This window comes from Eretmochelys imbricata, chromosome 4 (assembly GCF_965152235.1).
Source record: "Eretmochelys imbricata isolate rEreImb1 chromosome 4, rEreImb1.hap1, whole genome shotgun sequence".
Lineage (NCBI taxonomy): Eukaryota > Metazoa > Chordata > Testudines > Cheloniidae > Eretmochelys > Eretmochelys imbricata.
Genome location: NC_135575.1, coordinates 19,294,602 through 19,320,234, shown reverse-complemented (window position 1 = coordinate 19,320,234; position 25,633 = coordinate 19,294,602). Strand labels below are relative to the sequence as shown.

The 25,633-nt window shown below is 39.6% G+C and overlaps 1 protein-coding gene across 1 annotated transcript in view; it reads right to left on the bottom strand.

Moving 5' to 3' along the window:
* CFAP299 (cilia and flagella associated protein 299) overlaps positions 1-25,633 on the bottom strand; it is a 377,565-nt gene that overhangs the window by 233,603 nt on the left and 118,329 nt on the right. The window contains exon 3 of the mRNA XM_077814940.1: positions 9,856-9,946. Coding sequence (XP_077671066.1) covers positions 9,856-9,946 — 91 coding nt within the window. The remainder of the gene's footprint in view (positions 1-9,855; positions 9,947-25,633) is intronic.

The following is a 25,633-nucleotide window of genomic DNA, read 5'->3' as shown; positions in this document are numbered from 1 at the left end:
AGCTGTAACCAGTGCTTTTATACCAGCTTCAATAATACACATTTCAAAGCCAAAACGGCCCAGTCATGTAACTGTTTACACAGTCAACATTCAATGGGAAAATTAGCATCAACAAGTTCTACTCTACCAAGCCTGAATTGCATCTGATCTCTTGATTACAGTTCTGAGGATTGTAAGGACAGAAAGGACAGATTTTATTTTTGTTTTTCTAATCAGTAAAACCGGGGCTTACTACTGTAGCTTACTACTGTTTTCATGAAAACTGGAAAGATTCCATCTACCCACTGAAAACATCAAAGTTTGCTGATGCTCAGATTGGTTGGCCCAAAGTCCACAAGGTCATCTATCGTAGTAGAAAAGTGTTCAAATACAATTCCATTACCACGTCTATCCAGGTACTTATCTAGCCAGGTGCCTCATCACTGTTATATCAGTGAAAAAGAAGATAAGATAAGTCAATTTAAACAAAAAGAAAAGGAGTACTTGTGGCACCTTAGAGACTAACCAATTTATTTGAGCATAAGCTTTCATGAGCTACAGCTCACTTCATTGGGTGCATACTGTGGAAAGTTTAGAAGATCTTATTATATACACACAAAGCATGAAAAAATACCTCCTCTCACCCCACTCTCCTGCTGGTAATAGCTTATCTAAAGTGACCACTCACCTTACAATGTGTATGATAATCAAGGTGGGCCATTTCCAACACAAATCCACGTTTTCTCACTCCCCCCCCCCCCCCCTACAAACTCACTCTCCTGCTGGTAATAGCTTATCCAAAGTGACCACTCTCCTTACATTGTGTATGATAATTAAGGTGGGCCATTTCCAGCACAAATCCAGGGTTTAACAAGAACGTCTGGGGGGGGGAGGCAAACAAGGGGAAATAGGCTACCTTGCATAATGACTAAGCCACTCCCAGTCTCTATTAAAGCCTAAGTTAATTGTATCCAATTTGCAAATGAATTCCAATTCAGCAGTTTCTCGCTGGAGTCTGGATTTGAAGTTTTTTTGTTGTAAAATAGCGACTTTCATGTCTGTAATCGCGTGACCAGAGAGATTGAAGTGTTCTCCGACTGGTTTATGAATGTTATAATTCTTGACATCTGATTTGTGTCCATTTACTCTTTTACATAGAGACTGTCCAGTTTGACCAATGTACATGGCAGAGGGGCATTGCTGGCACATGATGGCATATATCACATTGGTGGATGTGCAGGTGAACGAGCCTCTGACAGTGTGGCTGAGGTTATTAGGCCCTGTGATGGTGTCCCCTGAATAGATATGTGGGCACAGTTAGCAACGGGCTTTGTTGCAAGGATAGGTTCCTGGGTTAGTGGTTCTGTTGTGTGGTATGTGGTTGCTGGTGAGTATTTGCTTCAGGTTGGGGGGCTGTCTGTAGGCAAGGACTGGCCTGTCTCCCAAGATTTGTGAGGGCGGGGGGGGGTGAGAAAACATGGATTTGTGTTGGAAATGGCCCACCTTGATTATCATACACATTGTAAGGTGAGTGGTCACTTTAGATAAGCTATTACCAGCAGGAGAGTGAGTTTGTGTGTGTGTGTGTGTGGGGGGGGGGTGAGAAAACCTGGATTTGTGCTGGAAGTGGCCCAACTTGATTATCATACACATTGTAAGGAGAGTGATCACTTTAGATAAGCTATTACCAGCAGGAGAGTGGGGTGGGAGGAGGTATTTTTTCATGCTTTGTATGTATATAATAAGATCTTCTAAACTTTCCACAGTATGCATCCGATGAAGTGAGCTGTAGCTCACGAAAGCTTATGCTCAAATAAATTGGTTAGTCTCTAAGGTGCCACAAGTACTCCTTTTCTTTTTGCGAATACAGACTAACACGGCTGTTACTCTGAAACCTGTCAATTTAAACAGTATCCCAAGATATATACAGTAATTATGGGGCTTACTTTGACACATAAAAATAGGTCTGTAGGTATTACACAATTCTTATAGGCTTTCTAATACCACAGATGACGTGTGTTTTGAACAGTTTATCACCCTGACTCAACAAAAAATATGTTATGCATACCAGCATATGGGTGAGGTCTAGGTACAGAAAACATACAGCTTTGTGAAGAAATGAAGAACTTTCTGCCTTCAGAATGAGTTTGATCATATAACTGAATACTGGAATTTAAGTGAATTCTTATTCATGAAAGTAAGAGACGCTTTAGCTGCACATTCAAAACAGGGACGAATTGCCACCTAGCACCCACTCCACTCATTCTTTGAATCCACTTTCTACTGATCACTTCTTATTTTTCCTTCTAATCTTTTCTGGATCTCATTTTTGAATGGGGTGGTAATTGAGGGAATGCACAGAACACCTTTGTCATGACCACCTCATTTTTGTAAACACCATTCTCATAGACCAATTTGATATACAGATAACCTGTGCAAACTAAAATTCATAGGGAGAAAGATACAGTTTGAGATTAACCTACTACAGCACAGAGAGGTTTTGAAATCACAGTCCAGAGCTATTGTGGCAGTAAACACATTTTCTTTCCTGCCACTCCTGAAAGAGCTTGTTTAATCTGCACTGGCTCCCCTCAGAAAAATAAACTGATACTTTACTTTGTGAAGCATTTTTTGTTATTCTTTGCACATTTGATAGCTCGGATAGGGATGGAGTTTGCCACTGCAGTGAGGTAGGTCCACAAATCAAAAATTACCCAGATCAAAAATTGAAGTGCTGGGTCCACTGTTGCTTGAGTTTGACAATACCACCCCACAATAATACAGAGTGCTGTGAACATCTGGGCCATGCTCTAGACTATGACAACCTCTTCAATTATAGCCCTTTTCTAATTTTATTCTTGTGAGGAAAGTACTGAGGCTTCCATGACAGGACAGCTCTGATGTGGAGACTTTCAGGACAAATCTGATATTGTTCAGAGCCTTCACATTTCCTTGGCTCCTTTCAGTGTGATGTTTGGCTCAGGTATGGTACAACAAATGGATTAATCACTGTAAAAGGGAAGGTTTCAACAACAATAAAACAGCAGTAATCAGGAGGAATTTTCAGCAGTAGCAAAGGGTTGATAGCATTAATCAAAGCAAAATAAACATAAGTAAAAGATTCCGCAAGCTGGTGTTCACTTAGCACCTATGGGATCCTCCCTTTACACAGGCATTTTCCCACTTTTGCTTTCCACCAGCCCTTCTCAAAGCCCTGCCACAAAGGAAGTGACAGTAAAGCTAGAATCAACCTTTGTATACTGAGGGGCAGGTAAATGAGCCTGCACCATACCACAGTTTCTTTGGTAGACAATCTCCATCTAGCAACATAGAATGGTTACATGGCCATGCTGATATGTTTAAGTATGTCGCAATTCTTTACCACCACTGACCATCACTTGCAGACCCTAGATGGAATGAGAGGTATTAGTCTCAAGCAGTTCTGCTCTCTTCTACCTGCTTGGTTGCAAAGGGTGGTTTGGGGCAATTGCTCACTGGCTCAGAGAGATATGAAAGTTTCCACTTTGTCATCTCCTGGTCAAAATGCATGAGGCCACTAAGGACTTGTGTGAAGTGACTTGGGCTTTGTGACACTCAGCTGTATGTTTCCTTATCATCGGAGCCAGGTCGTGCAGTGACTGCACTCCCCCAGTGCTTAGCTGGAGCTGTCATAATTCCCATGGCCTGGACAGCTCCTGCATGAAGAAGAGAAGTGGACCTTAGACAAATAGCATATGCTGAGAAGATGAGGCAGGGAACTCATTTACGTAAGTTTCTCATCCACAGAGCACCTCCAGAAATCCTGGCATGTAACTGATCTTTGGGAGCTGTTTTAGCCTTTCAAAATAAGCAGTCATTTCTCTGGATAGGTTGGTGTGCTCAGCAGCCAGCCTACTTGGTTTTGCAGACCCAGTATAACCCAAAAGACCATATATAATTTCAGCTGTATAGAGCCTATTAACAATACCAGTGGCATGTGTAAGATCAATAGTTACATAGCTTCATAAAGAAATTCTTAACGGCTAACCAAGTATTTGATAGAAAAAATGATAATGTCTTCTCTGTACATTTATGACCGCAGCCAACAAGTTTATGTTCTATACCAACATTTCTGAGGTATGCTTAAACAAAGGTGTATTAGGGAAACATTATGGATCTGATTTAAACCAACAAAATTCAGGCGATACAGAGTTAAGGCTGAAACAGCATATTTAATTTACTCTGTTATATGTAGTCACACACTGGATAGTTTGAATAGTATTCACAGTTCCAGAAACTCCCGATATATAACCAAAGGCCATTTTAAGGGTCCACAAATCATATAATTGCAGGGGGTCTCTGAAACTGAGTCTAGATGTCTCGATTTTGGTGGGACGCTTTTTTTTTTAGGGGCTGGATCACATTCTAGCTATCTTTATTTAACATATTTAAGCATATCATCTCATTATCTAGAACGGTAATACCAGGGGTGTGCTTAAGGCCTATCTCACACTGCTGTGATGCTCCTGCTCTTCTCTCCAGTCCATTGTTGTGTGTGTAGTGTATATGGTAAACTGTCTACAGAGCAGATGAGCAGAGAATGAAACCAAGTCAGCACAGAGGAGGCAGGATGGGCCCTGCAATACTGGAAAGATCCTTTAGTGTTGTTATCATAAGGACTGGGCAAACCCAGGGCTTGAAAAGTTTACTTAATATTTAAGACTGCTCACCAGGCCAAAATACACCAGTTCCCTGAACTACACCTCCTCCTGACTAGTCTCCTGATGGTTGAGTTCCACCTTCTGCTTGAGCCAGGAGACCCCAGTCTCGCTTTGGCTCTTGAATTAATGCTATGCTCCACCCAACACTAAATCAATCACTAAATCAACAATGCTCTCCCCCAGTGAATAAATACCAGGAACCCTCTCACAATAAACCAATTTATACTGTTGCCCTCTACACAGACTACAAAGAGTCCTCTGCCGTAGCAGGAGTCCTCTTGCTACTCCCTTTGCCCTCAAAAGTCTGGCTAGAGTAATAGGGGGATAAGGTTTCCCTCTTCCTAGGCTAGATCCTAGGCCTCCCAAAAAATGAGGAATAAGGAGGCCACAGACATTCTGAGGATCAGTGGTAGTGGATCCCATGCCCCCTACCCTTACAGAGGACTCCTGTATTGGGGAGAGGGAGTCTCCCCACTATGACCAGCTGCCCAAGCAGAGAACAATGTCCAGGGAGAAGGTTTCTGCCACCCCAGCAGAAGATTATGTGGGAGAGAGGCCCACAATCTTTCCACCCCCACCTTGACAAAATTCTCTGCTTGGCTAGGGCAACTGGGGTCCCCAGAGTAACCACTGTTCCAAGGGGTGGGAGTGGCAGCTTCTCACATCAATGGTCAGCCCTTCCTCCATCAGCTATCTCACATGGGGCAATTACCAGATCCCTTCTTTTTCCTAACACTAGCAGCCATCCTTCATCCCTACCCACAGTTAAGTGAGCTGCAGCTCACGAAAGCTTATGCTCAAATAAATTGGTTAGTCTCTAAGGTGCCACAAGTACTCCTTTTCTTTTAGTGCTGGAGTTGTCTTTCTGAGGACTTAGGCTATGTTTTCATGGCAAAAAAAACCTGTATATGGTTCAACCCTATAACTCCCAATTGGGGTTCAACACAACGAGCCACCTCACGGTAAAACTACAGTGCCTTGCCTCCACAAGCATTTTACATAGAGATAGGTATTTCTAGTTAGCTAACTCAGTGTAAACACATGCATCTTTTTGCATCGAAGACTTGGCTTTAGGAAGAATCAGTAAATCACCCACATTCGGTTCATGTCTGGAAGGTTTGTTCACAATCATAATTGCTCAAATTTGTTTTCTTTAGATGAAAGTTTAGATTCCTGAGAAGGCGATGGCATGTTCCTGGGAAAGCTTCCTACTCGCTCTGGGGAAGTGGACTTTCCAAACTCTGGGCAAACTGGTTTGGCTCAAACATAAGTTCAACTTTTGATCCCATCGCAGAATGAACTAAAAAAAACCTTTCTGCAAGTTTGAAAACATTTGGGTAATGTTTTGCAGCTCAGTGAAGAATTGTGTACCTCTGCACTAATTGTTTTAATAGAAACATAGGGGCAGATACTTCTGCCAGTGTAAACGGGCACTGCATTGTAGACATCAGTGCAACGGACTTCCATGCCCATTCACCCATAGTAATGGCACATAGTAATTTCCAGACTGGTTCAAGTCATTTGTTTATTAAGTGAAACAGCCAATACCAAAAACTTCAGAGAAAGACCAAAAAAAAAAAAATCTCCATAATTTATCTAGTCGATTATTCAGTGCTATACAGAAGGGAAAATTCTTTCCTGATCATCCTCACATGAGTCAGCTTACACACATAAGATTCAACACTATTAGCAAGTCTAACTACAATGTTATGTTCAGTCAGGAATTTATTCAGTCCTTTTCAAATCCAATTATAGTTTAAGTCTATACCCTCCTGTGGTAATTAATTCTCAGAAGCTGTCTATATTTATTTGCAGCTTTAAATTTACTATGCCTGTCATTCATTTTGTCTAGTGACCCTTTTCCTTGTATCGTAGGTTAGATTTTGAACAAAGACTTTCACATGAGCTTGCAAAACTGCCTCTTTATTACTGTTTTTATAAAAAGAAGATTCCAAGATGGGCACTTATCCTGTAACTTCTGAAGCACATTTTTAAGGTAGATGTTTCTTCCAGTGGACAAAAAGATATTGGGGCCACTGGTCTGCTGGATGATCTCAAGAAAGTCATGCTGCTCTGTGCCTCAGTTCCCCCATCTATAAAATGGGAGTGATGATATTGACCATCTTTATAAAAAATTTTGATGAAAAAGCACTACAGATGAAAAGAGGTAGGAACTATTATTAACAACTGAATTCCTTTTATAATATTCAATACCTCAAACAAATCTCTTAATTCTTTCAGAGTAACAGCCGTGTTAGTCTGTATTCGCAAAAAGAAAAGGAGTACATGTGGCACCTTAGAGATTAACCAATTTATTTGAGCATAAGCTTTACGAAAGCTTATGCTCAAATAAATTGGCTAGTCTCTAAGGTGCCACAAGTACTCCTCTTAATTCTTCTCTTTTTCACACTAAATCATCCTATTTTTTCCAATCTTTCATCATATGTAAATTGAGCCACACAGCTAACCATTTTTGTTGCCTTTTTCTGGACCTTTTCTGGTAGGAAATCCCTAACTACCACAAGAAACACTTTTCCCATGGTACTTCTCAACCAGCTGAAACCACAAGGCGTTTGAAGCCTCAGGAGAAAGCTTGCTCACGTAGGTTTTAGAACCACATTTTCGGCAACATTTCCTCTGAAAATTCTAGTGGCTAATTAGCTAGCCATAAAAAAGCAGATATGGATCCCAGAACTGCATAGGAGAAAAAAAACGCTTTTACTTTAATTGTGAGAAAAAACGGGGGAGGAGGGAGAGAAAATACTGTATATATTTACCATTTATCTGATCAGCTTCAAAAGCAACCAGAGTCAGGGAAGATCAAAATCATTGCAACCTCCCATAAAGCCAATGTTATTTTTGCAGTATTATTTTAACACAAGGAGAGGGAATCTAGTGTCCCTGTGAGCACAGAATCAAATAACTCTCAATGTCCCACACAGGAGGGATGAAAAAGCATAATTTCAGTCTATATGCAGCAGCAAAACCACTGTAGTCTTTATTGTCTTATCAGTCCAGTTGTGCCATGAATAGTCAAGTGAAGTGGACCCATTACAAGCAGATCTTACTCTCTATATAACAAAGCTAGCAAACATGAATCAAGCCAAGTATGAAGAATCTTCTTCTCCTCAACTATATTCATATAGAATAGTATGTATCAGTATTCAGGTCTAACAGATATTCCTACATGGTGACTATTGATAACTCATTACTTTACAATACTAACTCTGACAAGAGGCCTGAACGAATTGAGACAAAAACTGATAGTGTGACAAATCCAGCCCTGCTGTTACTCAGTTTGGTCCAATTTGCTGCAGCACAATGGATCCCAAACTTTATTTGTTTAAGCACCGTCTTCTTAAAAAATTGTTGTGAGATAAACGCTCATGTACCATAGTCTGAGGATCCTTGCTGTGGTGAAAATCTCCAACGGCCTGTAAACTGAACTAAGACCCATAAGGTCTAGAGAATCTAGACAAGTTTCCAAATTTGGGGGTAGGGGGAGGTGTCTCTCCTGTTACCAAAACTTTGCCAATTCCTACTTATCTCTCTGCTGAACAATATTTTATTAGTGCCAACGTAACTACATATTGCATTTGTTTGCATTTTTATAGATAAGGCTTGAGAGAGTGGAGGAAAAGAAAAAAAGGAAATATATTGGCATCTTCTCTAACTTTTGTTTTCTCTTTTACAAAGGGAAAAAGATGGGAACGAGGGCCAGCAAAAAAATATAGGGGTAGAATAGAATTTAGATACAGAAAAGTCCGACTCAATTTTCCAATCTGTCCTCTAACATTACAAGATTGTTCCCCTGACAATATTCCAGAGTGCTCTATCCCATCTAAGTCTAGTGAAAAGAGTTCCACCAGTTCCCACAGTCTAACGAAATTACGGTTAGGAAATCTTTTGTGATATCTAGCATAAATTTTCCCTTGCTCAGTTTCATTCCATTATTTCTCATTGTTCCTCCCGGAAACATTCTAATCAAGTCTTACATGCCTCTTTTAGCTCAACCATTAATCTCAGATGTATAATTTTATCAAGAGCTTTTGGAAAATCAAAATATACTATCATTTCCCTGATCTGCGAAGGCAATCGAATTTTCAAAGAATTCCAATGGGTAAGTTAAGCATGACCTAAGTTAAGCCCCAGTTCTGCAAACCTGTGCATTTTACGTGAGTCAATGAGACTATTTATTTATTTTGATTTCAAAATATAAAAAGATGCCTATCCAAGGCTCTAGGCATCTTAACATCATTAATAATACAATAAAATCCCAACAGTATTAGAGAAATAATTTCACGGGAACTCAGCCAGCCAACCACCTACAAAAACTCCATTCTACTTCTTCAGTGTTATGGGAAGCATACCCTCAGCCTTCTCCAAAATTCCTATCAAACAGATGTCTTTTGCAGCATGCCTGGAAGGCCACCAAATTCAGTTTTTCTGAACCAAAGGGAGAGTCATATTCCAGAGTCCTGGAGCCCCTACAAAAAATGCCCTGCCAGTCACTTCCTCTCTTTTATGAGTGAGACCCGGTTTGGGCACTTAATCTGACTACAACTGCGGCAATATGGCCCGTGTTGAGAGGCAATCCTTCAGGTACGCTGGTCCCATGTCATATAGGGCTTTATAGGTCATAACCAACCCTAAAGTCTCTTGGAGGCCAACGGGCAGTAGATTCCACAGCACTGGTGTAATGTCATCACAGAGAGATGCCCCGCTCAATAAGGAAGCTGCAGCATTCACATGGGTGTAATGTTATATGTGTGCTTAAGCAGCCACAAGATTAGTGCCTAAATCGTTAACAGGGATAACAAAATCAAAATGTACTTCTTTAGGTGGTCTCCTATTACATCCTTTTGTATGGTTTCCAAGATGCTCTCCACCAATACCGTTAAATGTACCTGTCTCTAGATTCCTGGTTTGTCTTTTTGTGCATTTTGTCAAAAAACAGACCAACGGTATCATTTGTCACTTTCCAATCCTCAGGGAATCTCACCCAAATAGAACTTTTAAATGCATGACTCGAGGAGAAAAAGAGTTTTGCTATAAATTACACTAATAGATGTTTTCATGGAAAATGCAATATGTGCTACAAGGTAAAGATGGTAGCTTTAAATGTAATTTTTCAAACTATTTATTACTATAGGATTTCAATCTAAAATGTACTCACTGCCATTTTCCCATTGCGGTTGGCTTCCTCCCTTTCTGCCAATGCCTTCAGAAAATTATCCTTCAGTTCTTTTCCTGCACTTGATAACATTCTAGAAAAACATGGGAACACGTATTAATTATTATTATTATTACAGTAGTAATCAGTGGTCCGGACCCCATTCTTCTTGGTGCTGTCCAGATATATATTAAAGTAACAGTCCTGTTGTATTAATATTTATGGTATAAATGGGCCCAGAGAGTCAAAGGTGTTTACATGACCCTGTCACTGGTATAACACTAAACTGCCAAACAGGGTTCAGGATTTTGAGTACAGAGACCTCAGCCTGCTTAGTCCCATGGCAAAGACAGGATTAAAATATTTTAAAACTTTTCTTAAAGGTACAGAAAAGAAGGGAAAACAGTTAAAGTAAAGTATTAAGTAACGCTTTAATTTTAACAATATCCCTTTTCCTCTTTTGCTTTAGCTGCAGGGAGTTTTTATAATGAAAAAGACAACAGACAGTGCCCTAAAGAGCTTAATTTTTTTGATTAAACCACTCTAAGTACCTTACATTCCTTACACAATAATTGTACATGTCATACCATTTTAAAAAATAATAATTTTTCATTAGCCAAGGTATGCTGTGTAGAAAACCTTGATTAATGATACTTTTATTTGTGTGATTCCTAGTACATCAGGATTAATGAAAACAAATATGTTACACCTAGGGAAGGTGTGGCTAATGCCATACTTACATAAGCATACCAATTGTCGTTAGCCTGTAGGTGCAAATTTAAACTTGGACTACTCTACACTTCACCTTTCAGTCAGCAACCTATCACAAAGGGTACTGATCTGGTGCTCACTGAAGTCACCGGAAAGGCATTGGATTAGGATTATAGGGCACAGAAACACGTTATTTTATAAAGTGGAGAAAATAACAGCATTAGCACATTTTATTCAGGTTCTTGATGCTTCTGCTGGTTTTTCTACTTCTGTGCTATCAGGAGCAGAAGCAGATGGATACATGGAATTGGTTGTGTAAAATCATGCATTATCCCCATTCTGAATCTTGAAATGCTAACAGGAACAATGTCTCTTTTTGCTCCATAAAAAAATGAAACAAACGGTGCAGAAAAGTTATTAAATCCTAAAAATTACTTACTGGCCTTTTGAGTCCTGAAGAGGTACCCCAGAAATTAGACAATAATTAGGAATGAGAGCCTGACACCAGATAAAATAGAAACCCACACTGAACCTTTGACAAAACCTTCAACAAACAATTGCTGTTTTTAAACAGGTTATACAACTTTTATGGGTCTAATCCAAATCCACATGAAATCAATGGAATTTCTTCCACTGACTTAAATTTGCTTTGGATGAGGCCTTATAGAAGAGAAGAACATGTCTGAATCATAACAGACTCTTAGGCCCACGCTCTCACACCCAACTGATGTAGGAACTAATGAGATTTGTTCCCCTTTTCAATATTAAAACCTGTGATTGCTTATTGGACTCTTCTCTGTTAGGTTGCCAAAGGTCAAACAGTGCCTCCTAGTTCAGTGTAAGTCTGTAAACAAGACAATATTACAACTTTCTCCCACTGAAAATACTATCAGTGTGAATGTTTTAATAAAAGCAACTATATCTCTCAGACTCAAGTACACAGTGTACCATGTCAGGAAGGATCTCTTGTGTCAACTGCCTATTCCACAATGTTTCAAATAGAACAGTGTAATGAAAACTCAAGAAGGAAAAATAAATGGGGCATCAAAACATCCTTGTCCTATCTAGTTATTATTTCTAGCTTCCCAGACACTTCTATAGAATCCATGAGAAAAGTAAAGTTATCAACAGTACATCAACATTTTAGATTTCAAATCATTTGAACCACTTTTCCAACAATTAAACCTTCAGAACTTTTTATAACTATTTCTAAGTATGATATTATCTCTACACCAGAACATACTAGCATATAGCAAGCCATGTCTATTTCTGAAATCAAAATTGCAAAATAATCAGAAAAACAGTTAGATAAAAAGGACAAATTATCATAATCCTTCTAAACCTAACTCATTTGAAAAAGTAGGAAGCAGAATACCAAGGTACCTCCAAAATGCACAGATCCCCACTGTCTTCCCACCATTATGAACATAAATCCAATAGACAGTTATTGCATCACCCTTTTAAGCACCCAAAATCATTAATATAATTATCTCAAATAGGCCCAACCTCTGATGTGGTCAAATAGCAATTTCACATGCATATTCTGGGACTGCCCATAATTTCAAACATGTGGGTCACAATTCGATGAAAACCTAGCCTACTCTATCTGGAGACACATATTCCCATCTACACAATTGGAAAAAAAGAAGAAGACATTTATTCATATTTTTAACAAGATCAGCAACCACCACCAGAGAACCAGAAAAATGTAGGGCTGGAAGAGACTTTGAGAGATCACCTAGTTCTTCCCCCTACGCTGGAGCAGGACCAAGTATGCATAAACCATTTTTGAGAGGTGTTTGTCTAACCTATTTATAAAAACCTCTAATGATGGAGATTCCACAACCTCCCTTGGCAACCTATGTGAGTAGCCAACTACCCTTACAGTTAGAAAGCTTTCCCTAATATTTAAGTGAAATCATCCTTGCTGCAGATTAAGACCATTACTTCTTGTCCTACCTTCAATGAACATAGAGAACAATTGATCACTGTTCTCTTTATGACAGTCCATAACATATTTGAAGACTTATCAGGTCCCTCTCACCTCAGTCTTCTCTTCTCAAGTCTAAACATATTCAATTTTTTTTACCTTTCCTCACAGGTCAGATTTCTAAACCTTTTATCATTTTTGTTGCTCGCCTCTGGACTGTCTCCAATTTGTCTATATCTTAAAATATGGCATCAAGAACTAGAGACAATACTCCAGCTGAGGACTCACCAATGCCAAGCAGAGTGGAACATCTATCTCCCATGTCTTATGTATGACACTCCTGTTAATACACCCCAGAATAATATTAGCCTTTTTTTTTTGCAACTGCACTATATTGTTGGTTCATATTTGTGATCCACTATAACCCCCAGATCCTTTTCAGCAGTACTGCCACCGAGCCTGTTATTCCTGCATCGCATTTGATTGCATTCCCCCATTGCATTTGATGTGTCTTTCCTAAGTGTAGTACTTTGCCTTTATTGAATGTCATCCTGTTGATTTCAGACCAATTCTCCAATTTCTCAAGGTAATTTTGAATTCTAATCCTGTCCACCAAAGTGCTGGCAATCCCTCCATCTTGTTGTCAACCACAGATCTTATAAACACAGTCTCCACTCCATTATCCAAGTCATTAATGAAAATATAGAATAGCACCAGACCCAGGACCGACCCCGAGGGTCCCCACTAGGTATATCTCCACGTTTAATAGTGAATCATTGATGATTACTCTTTGGGAATGGTTTTTCAACCAGTAGTGCAGACACCTTACAGTAGTTTCATCTAGATCACATTTCCCTAGTTTGCTTATGAGAATGTCATGTTGGACTGTGTCAAAAGCTTCACTAAAAATGAAAAGTCTGCAGCTTTGCCCCTATCTACTACAGTGAACCTGTCAAAGAAGGAAATTAGGTTTGCTCTGCAAGACTTGTTCCTGTCAAATCCATGTTGGCTATTACTTATCACCATTAAACTCTAGGTGCTTACAAATTGATTGTTTAATAATTCATTCCAATATCTTTCCAGCTATCAAAGTTAGCCTGACTGGTCTATAATTTCCCAGGTCCTCTTTGTTCCCCTTTTTAAAGACAGATACTATATTTGCCCTTCTCCAGTTTTCTGGGACCTCACTTATCCTCCATGAGTTCTCAAAGAAAATCACTCATGTTCTGAGCTTAGCTAATTCCTTGTGTACCCTAGGGTGAATTTTGTCAGGCACTGACAAAACATCTAACTTGTCTGAACATTCTTTAACCTGTTCTTTCTTTATTCTGGTGTGTGTTCCTTCCTGCTTGTTGTTGATATTAATTGTGTAAAGCATCTGATCACAATTATTTTTTTTAAGTGAAAACTGAAGCAAGATAGGCATTAAACACCTCAGCCTTCTTGGCGTCGTCCATTATTAGCTCTCATTCCCTGATAAGTAATAGACCTACGCTTTTCTTCCCCTTCCTCTTACTGCATCTTCTTATTGCTTTTTATGTCCCTTGCTAGGTATAACTCATTATGTTCCTTAGCCTTTCTGATTTTGTCCCTACATGCTTGTGCTATTCTTTTTCATCCTTACCATCTTATTCATCCATAGCAATTTATTCATGTTCCCACTTTTTGTAGGATACCTTTTTGATTTTCAAGTAATTAAAGAGCTCCTAATGTAGCCATGCTGGCTTCTTACTATTACTATACTATTATTACTCTTACTGTCTTACTTCCACATCAGGATAATTTGCTGTAGTGCCTTTAATATTGTCTCTTTGAAAAACTGCCAGCTGTCCTGAACTCCTTTTTCCCTTAGGATTTTCTAACCATGGGACCTTAGTCACGAGTTCTAGGAGTTTGTTAAAATCTACTGTCCTTATATTGCCATTCTCGCTCCTTCCTTTTCTGAGAATCATGAAGACTAAAATTTCATGATAACTTTCATCCAAGTTGCCTTCAACCTTCAGATCCACAACCAATTCCTCCCTATTAGTCAGAATCAAGTCTAAAATGTCTGCCCTCCTGGTTACTTCCTCCACCTTCTGAAACAAGTTGTTGTTCCCAACACATTTGAAGAACTTATTGGACATTTTGTGTTTTGCCATATGACTTTTCCAACAGATATCAGGGTATTAAGCCTCTCATTACTACCAGGTCTTGTGTTTTGGATATTTCTGTTATTTCTCTAGAAATGGCTCGAGCATCACCTTCTCCTGCTTTGGTGGTCTACAGTAGACCCCCCCACCTTATTTCCCCACATTTATCTTTACCCAGAGAATAAGACCCACAAGAAATAAAATCAACAATTACAACGTGGGCAAACAAAATATGAGAAATGTAACACATCACACTCCAGATTAGATAGACCTAAGACCCTTCGGAGGAGTGCTTGGTATTAGCTAATTAATTCCAGTAACACAAGAGAAAAGGTAAACAATGACTTTAAACTGAAATTACATTTCTCCTATATCTCGGAATGTGCCAAACACTCATTTGGGGCCAAATCTGTAAAGGTCACCCAGCTTAGTCAATCAAATATCACAATGAACTTTGGGAAAGTCAGATTTGGGTATCCATATACCTATTGGCAAATAAGGGAAACAAGTAGCATCTATTTGACTGTGTGTATATAACAATTCTGCATGAAATACCCATGTGTTTGTCGCACTGTCAGCTGAGTGCTGATATGATACTGATATATTTGCCACATCTTTTACTGACACTGAAGCATGGTTAACTTACGAGTATGAATATTACAGAATGCATTATTTGTATAAAGTGATGTCTGATTTTGTTACTGCTCTTTGTTACATATTGCAGCTTAGCCTTATGCTTAGGACTGCAATGGTTCTCACTTCAGGCAGAAAGTACGCTGTTTCTAGAATTCTGCATTTGCTTTTGGACTGAGCTCCAGGCAGCAGGAACAATATGTTACTGCCAAATAGAGCCCTGGCTTTGCTGTGTACAAGGCCTGTGCTGGATCAAACAGACATCAGCATCCATGAGGAACGGGGCAGCCCATACTAATCTGCACCTTAATAAAATAGAAGCAGCTTCCAGACACTGAGCAGCAAAGTTTTAGCAGAACTGCTACTAGGAAATCTGGTAGGAAAAGGCTGCATTGGGGGAATTTGCCACCTTAAAATGTTATTACAAGGGTGTGTCATTGTCAGTTGATATCCATCTGGACTATCAAGGCCACTGTGTCATAATATGAGCAATAAAAGTTGTAAGTTACGTAAGTTACATAAGTGTAAAGTTACAATAAGTTACTAAGGTTCAGGCTCAGTGTTCATGCCAAGAAGAGGAGAGATTCACTCTAAGAAGAGGGTCCTTGGGCAGACTAGCATACCCATAATGACTAGAACCCATCCGACTGTAAAGCCTATTTCAAATCAATGGATACATTTTTTTAAAATAAATTAAGAATCTGTGTCACTTTACCCTGAATAACAATCTCATAGTACCCACACCGATGCAAAAACTGTAAAATAACTATTCATGGACCTATAAGCATATAGAAATACTGCACCAAATTCCTTAGAGACTAACCAATTTATTTGAGCATAAGCTTTCGTGAGCTACAGCTCACTTCATAGGATGCATACTGTGGAAAGTATAGAAGATCTTTTTATACACACAAAGCATGAAAAAATGGATGTTTACCACTACAAAAGGTTTTCTCTCCCCCCACCCCACTCTCCTGCTGGTAATAGCTTATCTAAAGTGATCACTCTCCTTACAATGTGTATGATAATCAAGGTGGGCCATTTCCAGCACAACCCTGGATTTGTGCTGGAAATGGCCCACCTTGATTATCATACACATTGTAAGGAGAGTGATCACTTTAGATAAGCTATTACCAACAGGAGAGTGGGTTTGTGGGAGGCGGGGGAGAAAAAACCTGTATTTGTGCTGGAAATGGCCCAACTTGATTATCATACACATTGTAAGGAGAGTGATCACTTTAGATAAGCTATTACCAGCAGGAGAGTGGGGTGGGGGGAGAGAAAACCTTTTGTAGTGGTAAACACCCATTTTTTCATGCTTTGTGTGTATAAAAAGATCTTCTATACTTTCCACAGTATGCATCCGATGAAGTGAGCTGTAGCTCACGAAAGCTTATGCTCAAATAAATTGGTTAGTCTCTAAGGTGCCACAAGTACTCCTTTTCTTTTTGCAAATACAGACTAACACGGCTGTTACTCTGAAACCTGCACCAAATTCCTGCATGTAATCTTACGCAGAACACCATTGACCCAAGTACCTCTACTCATTTGCTTAGTTTGAGCTAAACAAAATAAGCCAGTCACATAGACCAAATTAAGGGTGCCCAAGCTGGGGTTTGCACTGATTTAATTAAATTGGTTTAGAAATTGGGTTAAATTAAAATGGTGCAATTTTCTCATGTAGATAAGGCCTTGCATGCATTATGATTATTTTGCACACTCTTGAGAGTCATTTGGTATTAGCCACTGCTAAAGACAGGACTAAGTAGGTTTTTTTCCCCCTGGCATAGCAACTTTTACATTCTTAGAGTTGTGTTACTATTGTTTCAGAGAAAAGATCAAACACATTCCACTCTGAAAAAACTGCCTCACAGATAAACAGGCTGAAGATTTGGCATGTGACTAGCTTGGAATTCAGCAAGGCTACATAAATGTTCGTGCCATCTTCCTGCTGGGCTACACAAGCAAGTTCCCAAGGATGGGAGGGATGAAGGAAGGGAAAAGAGCTTGTGGTGAGGAATTCTGCAGCCCCCACCGTGCACTGATCCTATTTAACTAGGTTTATTTAACACTCGGTGACCTGAAAAACCTTGTTTAAATAAATAGCCCCCAAAAAAATATTTCCTCAAAAAGCTGGAGTAAGTTCCTTAAAAAGTTGCAGGGTAAAAAATTTGTATACCTGTGTGTAAATACTTCACTGCACGGAATCATGCAGTTTACCGCTGCCCTTGAAAAATAGGGTAGAAGCAACATCAATAAGCTAAAAATCAAAAATTGTGTTTAATTATTAGCCTGCAAGCTAGGTGTGTAATTATAGCATCACACAATAACCCTAACATGCAATGTGCTTATCACTCACCACTTCAAACCACTCCTGCCATTCATTTCATGCCTCAATATACTTGTTGAAGGGAGTTTTACAATGCAGCCACTTTTTATGAGCCGGCATTATCATTGTGAAAGGCAGCCTCTGAAGGTAATTACCAAGTGCGCACATGGCTAAGTGTCAAATGAGTGGCAATTTGTTTTTTAGCTAAATACAGCATTGTTTGTTTGCTTTTTAAAAAAAAATCTTCACAGATATTGATCCCTGTGTTGCAAAGGAAGGATAAAGAACTGACAACACTTTCAGGAAAGTCTGTCAGGAGATAATGTGGTTTCCTTAGGTTTCTTCACACTTGGCCTGATTCAGTACCCACTGAAATCAACATAAAGGTTCCCATTGACTGCAGAGGTACCAGATCAACCTTATTGTGCCTGATCCCAATTCTCCCCTTGGGCCCTTTCATTCCTCCTTGTGCACCTGTGCAAGGAGAGACATAATCTTGCCATGACTATATTTAGTCTTCCTTCAATTTTCAAGGTATTTAGAGCCTGCCCATAGTCACTCCAGAACTACATTTAAACACAGTTCATGTAAGCAGGGTTCTGAGTATGATTATTTCTATTACAGGGGCAGAGTCAGGAATCGAACTCCATCCTCTTCAGTTCTAGCTCACTGCCTTAAACACAAGACCAACCTTCCTCTCAACTTGAATAATATTGTTTCCTTGAACAGCACAGAGAAAGCGATGAACTGTGATATAAATTATTTAACCATGCTGTGCTATAGGACCCCTGTGGTTTATACCATACTTTGGTTGAACGGCTTATAAAATGATACTTTTTAGCAACCTTCTAGCAAATGCTCTTCAATGATAGTTCTTTAATTAACATTGCCCTATTTATTTCTTCTTCTATCATGAACACATATGAAAGGTTTTTCCTGTGCAAACAGAAATGAGAGAGGGGAAAGCATTAGCCTCCCCGCTGCAAAGCCCTTCACTGTGCACAGTGCTTAAATGAAATAATGCAGCTCTGAGAAAATTACAGGCATACTTTTCAGCAGGAGCTGAATTGGGAAAGTAGAACCCTACGGGGGGGGGGGGGGAGGCAGAAGTCCTGCCTCTTCCTTCCTCTCCTTTCTTCTGGTCAGCAAATTTTTCCCTTTCTATTTTCGTTTTCTTTTAACCATCCATCCCCTTTAGCTGGCACAATGTACATTAGAAGACAGGAAAGTAAGAGCTGCATTCAGGGCCAATGGTCTGTGAAGACAGGAAATTCCCTGAGTTTAGGAGGTGGCTCTTCCTGAGACTCAAGGTGCTGACATTCAGAGATGTTAACAACAAATTTGGGGGATTTGTCTTTATTTCCATAAATACATTTCTTGTTTGACAATACTTCATGTTGCTATTATGACACCATCTTTTCTCATGCAAACTCACTCTTAGTGTAAGACTGTGTCTATACTTCTTTTTCATCCTTATTGGGGGTGGGGTGGGGGATAAACCCAAATCTTTTCAGGTTTCCAGTTTAGAAGTCTTTTCCTGTACCTCCTGATGGGTGCTCATTCAGTCTTCAACTACTGGGATGTTTATATATAAAGAGAAGAAAGAGTTCTTTTTGAACTAGGTTAGTATTCCTTGATTATTTTGATTGGGCCAAGTTGCCTTTTTCATTTTGTTATCGTTCCCTTGGGTTTCATTTACTTGATTTTCTTACCTCTTACACCATGTGGTTTTTTTTAAAAAACAGCAGTAGAGTCACAGTTGGAAATGGAGCAACTCAATTTCGGTTTTAGAAAGCCTGTGGACCTAGAGAATATTTTTTTATCAAATTGAGATAATCAGACGAGAATCTAACAGTCCCACTGTTGTTTTTAAAAGTAGACAATATCTTCCAACTCAGCAGAAAGTCTGGCTAGTGTGCCCATTCTCATATAAGATGTTAGAAAGCAGCTGTGACTTATTTACAAACACCTGCCCCATAACTAACACACTCGCATGCATATGTTTGGAACTGTATTTTTATCTGTAATTCTCCCCCATCCTAAATCACAGACCGGAAGAAGAGGTCTGTGAAGCTTGAAAGCTCATCCCTTCCACCCACAGAGGTTGGCCCAATAAAATGTTCACTTACTTTGTCTAATTTTTATTTTAAAATATTGAAAGTTTAAACCTCCTAACACTGAGCATTTCAAATGGTGAGTTCAAAGGCTGAATCACGACTTCAGCACTGATTGTACACAAAGTGCACTATCCTACAGAGGAAGTACAGTCCAGTGGTTAGGGTACTAGCCTGGGAGTTGGCAGATTTGACTTTAACTCCCTTCTCTGCTGCAGATTGTGTTTGTGACCGTAGGCAAATCAATGGAAGTTAGGAGCCTAAATACCTTTGCGGAGCTGGACACCTTAGTCTCTTCTGCTTCAGAACCCTAACTTTAAAATAGTAATAGTACTTCACGAGCTCAAAAGGGGTGGTATAAGGAGGATAAATAGATTTAAAAGATTGTGAGATGCTCAGGTCCTATGGTAAAGGGGGCCATACAAAAAGGAGTGATCCTCTGGTTCGTGTTCCATTATTTGAATTGTGAGTTTGAAAAAATCTATTTCTCAGTGAAGTGTAACGTCTTCTGCAGCTCCACAAAAAGCTGCTTATCTCCACAGCAAATTATGTCACGTGTGGCTCTGCAGCCACATGTAGTTTAGTCAGAATCTCCAAGTGGTTCTTGAAATGTATGAGTTTGAGCAGTACTGCTCATGCTATACCTGGTCTCTGGCAGAAGAAAGAGTCTAAGTTTGCCTGACACGTGTGACACATGCATGGGGCTGCTGAAACTTAGACCGGGATTGCCACTAACCATCCCAGCACCCAGAAAAAGGGGAAAAAGAAGAAAGTCTCCTCCATCTGACCAGCCACAAGTGGACGGGTTGAGGTGGGGAGAAAATGGAGAAGGTATGTTGGTGGGCAGAGACACAGGAAATAATCCTGATGCCATGACTGGACACCACTGCATTTGTGCTATTTTTTGTCATGATGCTGTAACAATAGACCATGACATTAAGTTGACACGATGCCTTGAGATTACATTGTGAGTACGGAGTACTTGTGGCACCTTAGAGACTAACCAATTTATTTGAGCATGAGCTTTCGTGAGCTACAGCTCACTTCATCAGATGCATACCGTGGAAACTGCAGCAGACTTTATATATACACAGAGAATATGAAACAATACCTCCTCCCACCCCACTGTCCTGCTGGTAATAGCTTATCTAAAGTAATCTTCAGGTTAGGCCATTTCCAGCACAAATCCAGGTTTTCTCACCCTCCACCCCCTCACACAAATTCACTCTCCTGCTGGTGATAGCCCATCCAAAGTGACAACTCTTTACACAATGTGCATGATAATCAAGTTATCATTGTGTAAAGAGTTGTCACTTTGGATGGGCTATCACCAGCAGGAGAGTGAATTTGTGTGGGGGGGTGGAGGGTGAGAAAACCTGGATTTGTGCTGGAAATGGCCTAACCTGAAGATTACTTTAGATAAGCTATTACCAGCAGGACAGTGGGGTGGGAGGAGGTATTGTTTCATATTCTCTGTGTATATATAAAGTCTGCCGCAGTTTCCACGGTATGCATCTGATGAAGTGAGCTGTAGCTCACGAAAGCTCATGCTCAAATAAATTGGTTAGTCTCTAAGGTGCCACAAGGACTCCTTTTCTTTTTGCGAATACAGACTAACACGGCTGTTACTCTGAAACCTGTCATTGTGAGTACGTTAGTTGATAAAACATTGAAGTTAAGAATCTCTCATCTAAATCAATCAGGTCTAGTGAATTAAACAGAATGATGAACAGGAGGGAAAATGTTAATGTCCTGGAAATATTGGGCCAAATCCTTTCCTCGGAGACCCAATCCTGCTCTCCATACTCAAACAAAACTCCCACTGAAATTAGATTATGGAGGGCAAGACTGGAGCCCAGATATGCATACGAGGACCTCACGAAATCTACGCGTAAATCCAGAGGCAGAGTTGGACCATTATGTAAAAAATATTACTGCTGCATTTGAAAGAAAAGTGCTTTGTTCTCAAATAAGCATTGTGAGGGGCAGACTGAAGGGAATTTCTAGCTTCCAACACCTTCTTTGTTTCAGATTTGTCAAATACAGGACTTCTGCTGTATCATCCACTCTAGTATGTCACAATAAGCCGCAATGGAATGGACTGGAGCCTAAAATCAGTCTTTTTTAAATATATTTTCTCTGTATAGAGTATTCTTTAAAAGGTTTTATTTAATATTCTTTTAACTTAAAAAAATGCTGGGGGGGGGGGGTGGGGGGGAAGGGAGAGTACTTTTCTCCCTAGAAAGACCACATTCCCCAGGTCTTTCAAAGCTATTGTGAAGACATCAGCAAAGTACATGCTGTCATGCTGAGAAGGACTGCATGGACTGTGAGAGATAGGCTATTTGCAGATAAGAAACAAAACCAGCATTCAAAGTGTACTGAAATGTCCCCTTTCAGTATCTTGTTTATTCGGGGCATCCAGGTCTTGATCCTAAACCCACTAAAATGAATGAAAAGGCTCAATGATTTCAATCAGGCTCTCAAGACATAGCTTTAAGTTTACAGTAAGGAGTAACAGTAATACCCATCTTTATAATGGAAGAAATGGGCCCAATATTTGCTGGTCACTGTCTGAAATTTTTGGAGCTGAATCCTACCCCCATTAAAGCCCACTGCAACCCCACCCCCGACTGAACTCCTACCTGCAAGATTCTGCTCATGGTGTGTGGTTCTGCACATAGGAATGTGTAGAAGAGCTGTATGCATATACAGTATATTTCTATTTTGCTAAATGTACCATTTGAAATACATTTACATTATGTGACTCTGTTACAAATGACCTATCCTTTATCAGAAGTAATTGGATTAGGAAGTTATTTTTTTAAAAAGTTTAAAACTCTTAGCCATTTTGACATTTTTGGCATGTATTCAGCTGAGAAATCTGCTGTAAAATATTTGATTGCTACTTACATAATCCAATGTACAGGAAATATCTTTGTAAGGGCCTTAATACCACACATTTTATTGTTTAATGAAATGAACAAGTAATTCTAAAAACTACACTTACTACATGATATTCGAAACTCCATGGAGTAAATGATTTTTTAAAAAATATTATGGTTGCTTATACCCTTCACTTGAACAGTTTCCATGGTTATCCCAGCTTTGGCTTGCACTGAGAAGCCCACACCTGACAAAACATTGGCACCGTTATTTCGAACAGTTAACAGAGAGCTACCAGCAACATGGCCCTGTCACTTATCCAACATTCACAACCTTTAAAAAAAGAAAGTTCCTTTATCAGCTCAGGGCTAAGTTCATAAAAACCACTGTTGCCAACTTTAAAAAAAAAAGTATTTGAGAGTGTTGCCTAATGTGGTTAACATAGTTTACAATATATCAAGAGATGACTTTGTCCTGAATATTATACTTTTTAGATTAAAAGTAAAGAACACTATTAGCAGTCCTTACTCAAGCAAAACTCCTATTGACTCCAGTGGGAGATATATGTTGAGAAAAGATTGTGAAGGGATACAGTGTTATTTTCACCTAGGACAATTTCATATTTTTTAGCAATGCCAACTATTAGGGAATAGATCTAGCTTTATAGAAACACTCCTGATGAAAAGGGCCACATATGAGCTAAGCATTAATATTGTTATAAGTTTTTTAATGATAATAATTTTATTATTATTTATTTGTGTTGCAGTAGCACCTAAGAGCCCCAGTCACAGACCAGGAGCCCAGTGTGCTAGGCGCTGTACAACCAAGCCCACCCATACCCCAAAGAGCTCACAATCTGAAAGGCAGATGTTGATATTGCACAAAGATAACATGAAGATGTCTTGATCCAAGTGGTCAGCTTTAACGATTGACTAACTATTATGGTTCAGTTAAAAACAGAATAACTGTGAAAACAAAGTTTTAAGAACACAGGCCCCGATCCTGCAACATGTCACGCACGGCATTGGGTCTACAGTAGGCAGCAGGCTGACTGTGCACTGCAAGGGACCATAAATATTAATTTCTGGGTATAGTTACAGTATAGTACAGTAGTTGTTTTCAAGATGCAATTCAAAATATTGAGTTTCACATACTGGATTCTCTGAAGTTGCTTATACTTTATTTGTCATGAAACACACCTTTTGCAGGGAAAAATTTAATCCAGCACTTCAATTTATAGACTTTGTTTCTGACACATTAACAGTAACCCAGATCCTTAGCACAGCTGGGCAGCAGAGTGCAACTCAAAAGCATGGAAGGGTATTTCAAAATTGGCTGTAAACCACTTTGTGCTCTCCCAATCCTGGACTGACTCTGCACTAAGCCAGTGCCATGGCATAAGTTAGAGCAGACTTCAGACCTAGAGTTGGCTTCCAACTGTCCCAAAGGGAGGAATGTGTAGGAGCCCGCTCTGTGCCATCGAAGGAGGTTCTCTTCTATTTGGGTGATCTATACCAGCTTTAGGGCCACTTTGCACTGGCAATGCATTGTAAAAAAGCCACAACAGAATGTGAGCCACCATTTCTTCAGTGGAGAAGATCAACTTGCAACTAGGTGTGTTTGGGTGTCTTCTCCACATTCACGTATCAGGCTGTCCTTCATTTTCCATTTGTGTACTAGGTAACTACAATTGCCCACATGAAGTTCGCTGTGATCCATATCTTAGCGGGCATGGTGAAGCCAGGTGGTTAGTCTGTATGATCCATGATGAGGTCTCGATTCTTGACCCAACTATTTTTCTCACACCCACTGAAACTTGTCTTTTAGTGACAGTCCCAAGGTTTTGAGAGTTTTGGCCACTAACAAGGAGTTCCTAGACTTAAGGTGGCATCTTGGGATGGAGGTCTTCGTAGATGGGCAAGTCTGCATTTGTTATCCTACAGTTGTATTCTCACATTGTTGCTGCTTCTCTTTGGAGGGATGGCGGTAAGATACATGCGAGGACTGGGAGCCAGACTGTCAGTATTCACTTCACCACTCCTGTGACAATTCTCAAAGCAGCATTCTGTTGCATGTCCAAGGCCAGGTAGGGTAACCTTAGGGCTAATTTGAGCCACCAGAGCAACACAGGGCAGGCTTAATTGCAGGGCAGGATCTGGCACCATAATCATTGCTGATAATTGCAAAAGTGATACTAAAAGGTATGTAGATGGCGGTTAACGATTGTAGCAAAAGTATCTCTGCATTCACTTGTGAAGTTTTCAAGACATTTTGGACTCTAAGGTTTTCTAACTGCAGCCACTCTTTTATAAAGATATATGTGTGGATGTGGTTGTGGGAGCCTCTAATCTTGTTACAAATATTTTTTCACAAGTGGTTTGGGGGAAAGAACCGTAAATCAAAACGAAGCAACTCAGACATCAAACCTATGAAAATTACATGAATCTTTGGATTGTACTGTACAAGACGCTTACTATAAATTTTACCTTTTTAAGAACAAATAAGAACATTAATCCATTTTAAAGAAAAATAAAGTACCTATAACTATTATGCATTTTAACAGCATGAGACAACAGTTTTGGCAACATATTAGAACTTGGGTTTGGGATATTATTAGTAATGGAGAAACTTATCCATGAAAATAAAGTTACTTATCAAGATCTGGATTCCACTTGTTGAATATTCACAACAGAATAGATCAGCAAGAAACCTCAGTACACTTGCCACCTTTCCCCCACAAAGTCCAATGTTTTAACTAGCCATGCAAACAGAGGCCCTGATCTTCCTTCAAGTCCTTACTCAAACCAAACTCACACTGATTTCAAAAGGAGTTTGGACTGACAAAGAACTACCAACTCTTAGCCTTTAAATAGAACTTTCCATCCCTAGATTGTAAAACACTTTACAAAGTAGATATCATTAACACAATTGTATAGATGGGGAAACTGAGGCACAGAACGGTTACATCATTAGTCCAAGGTCATACCACCGTGCTTCCAAATGCATTGACGGCTAGGGGACTTAAGCATATGCTTAAGTGGATCAG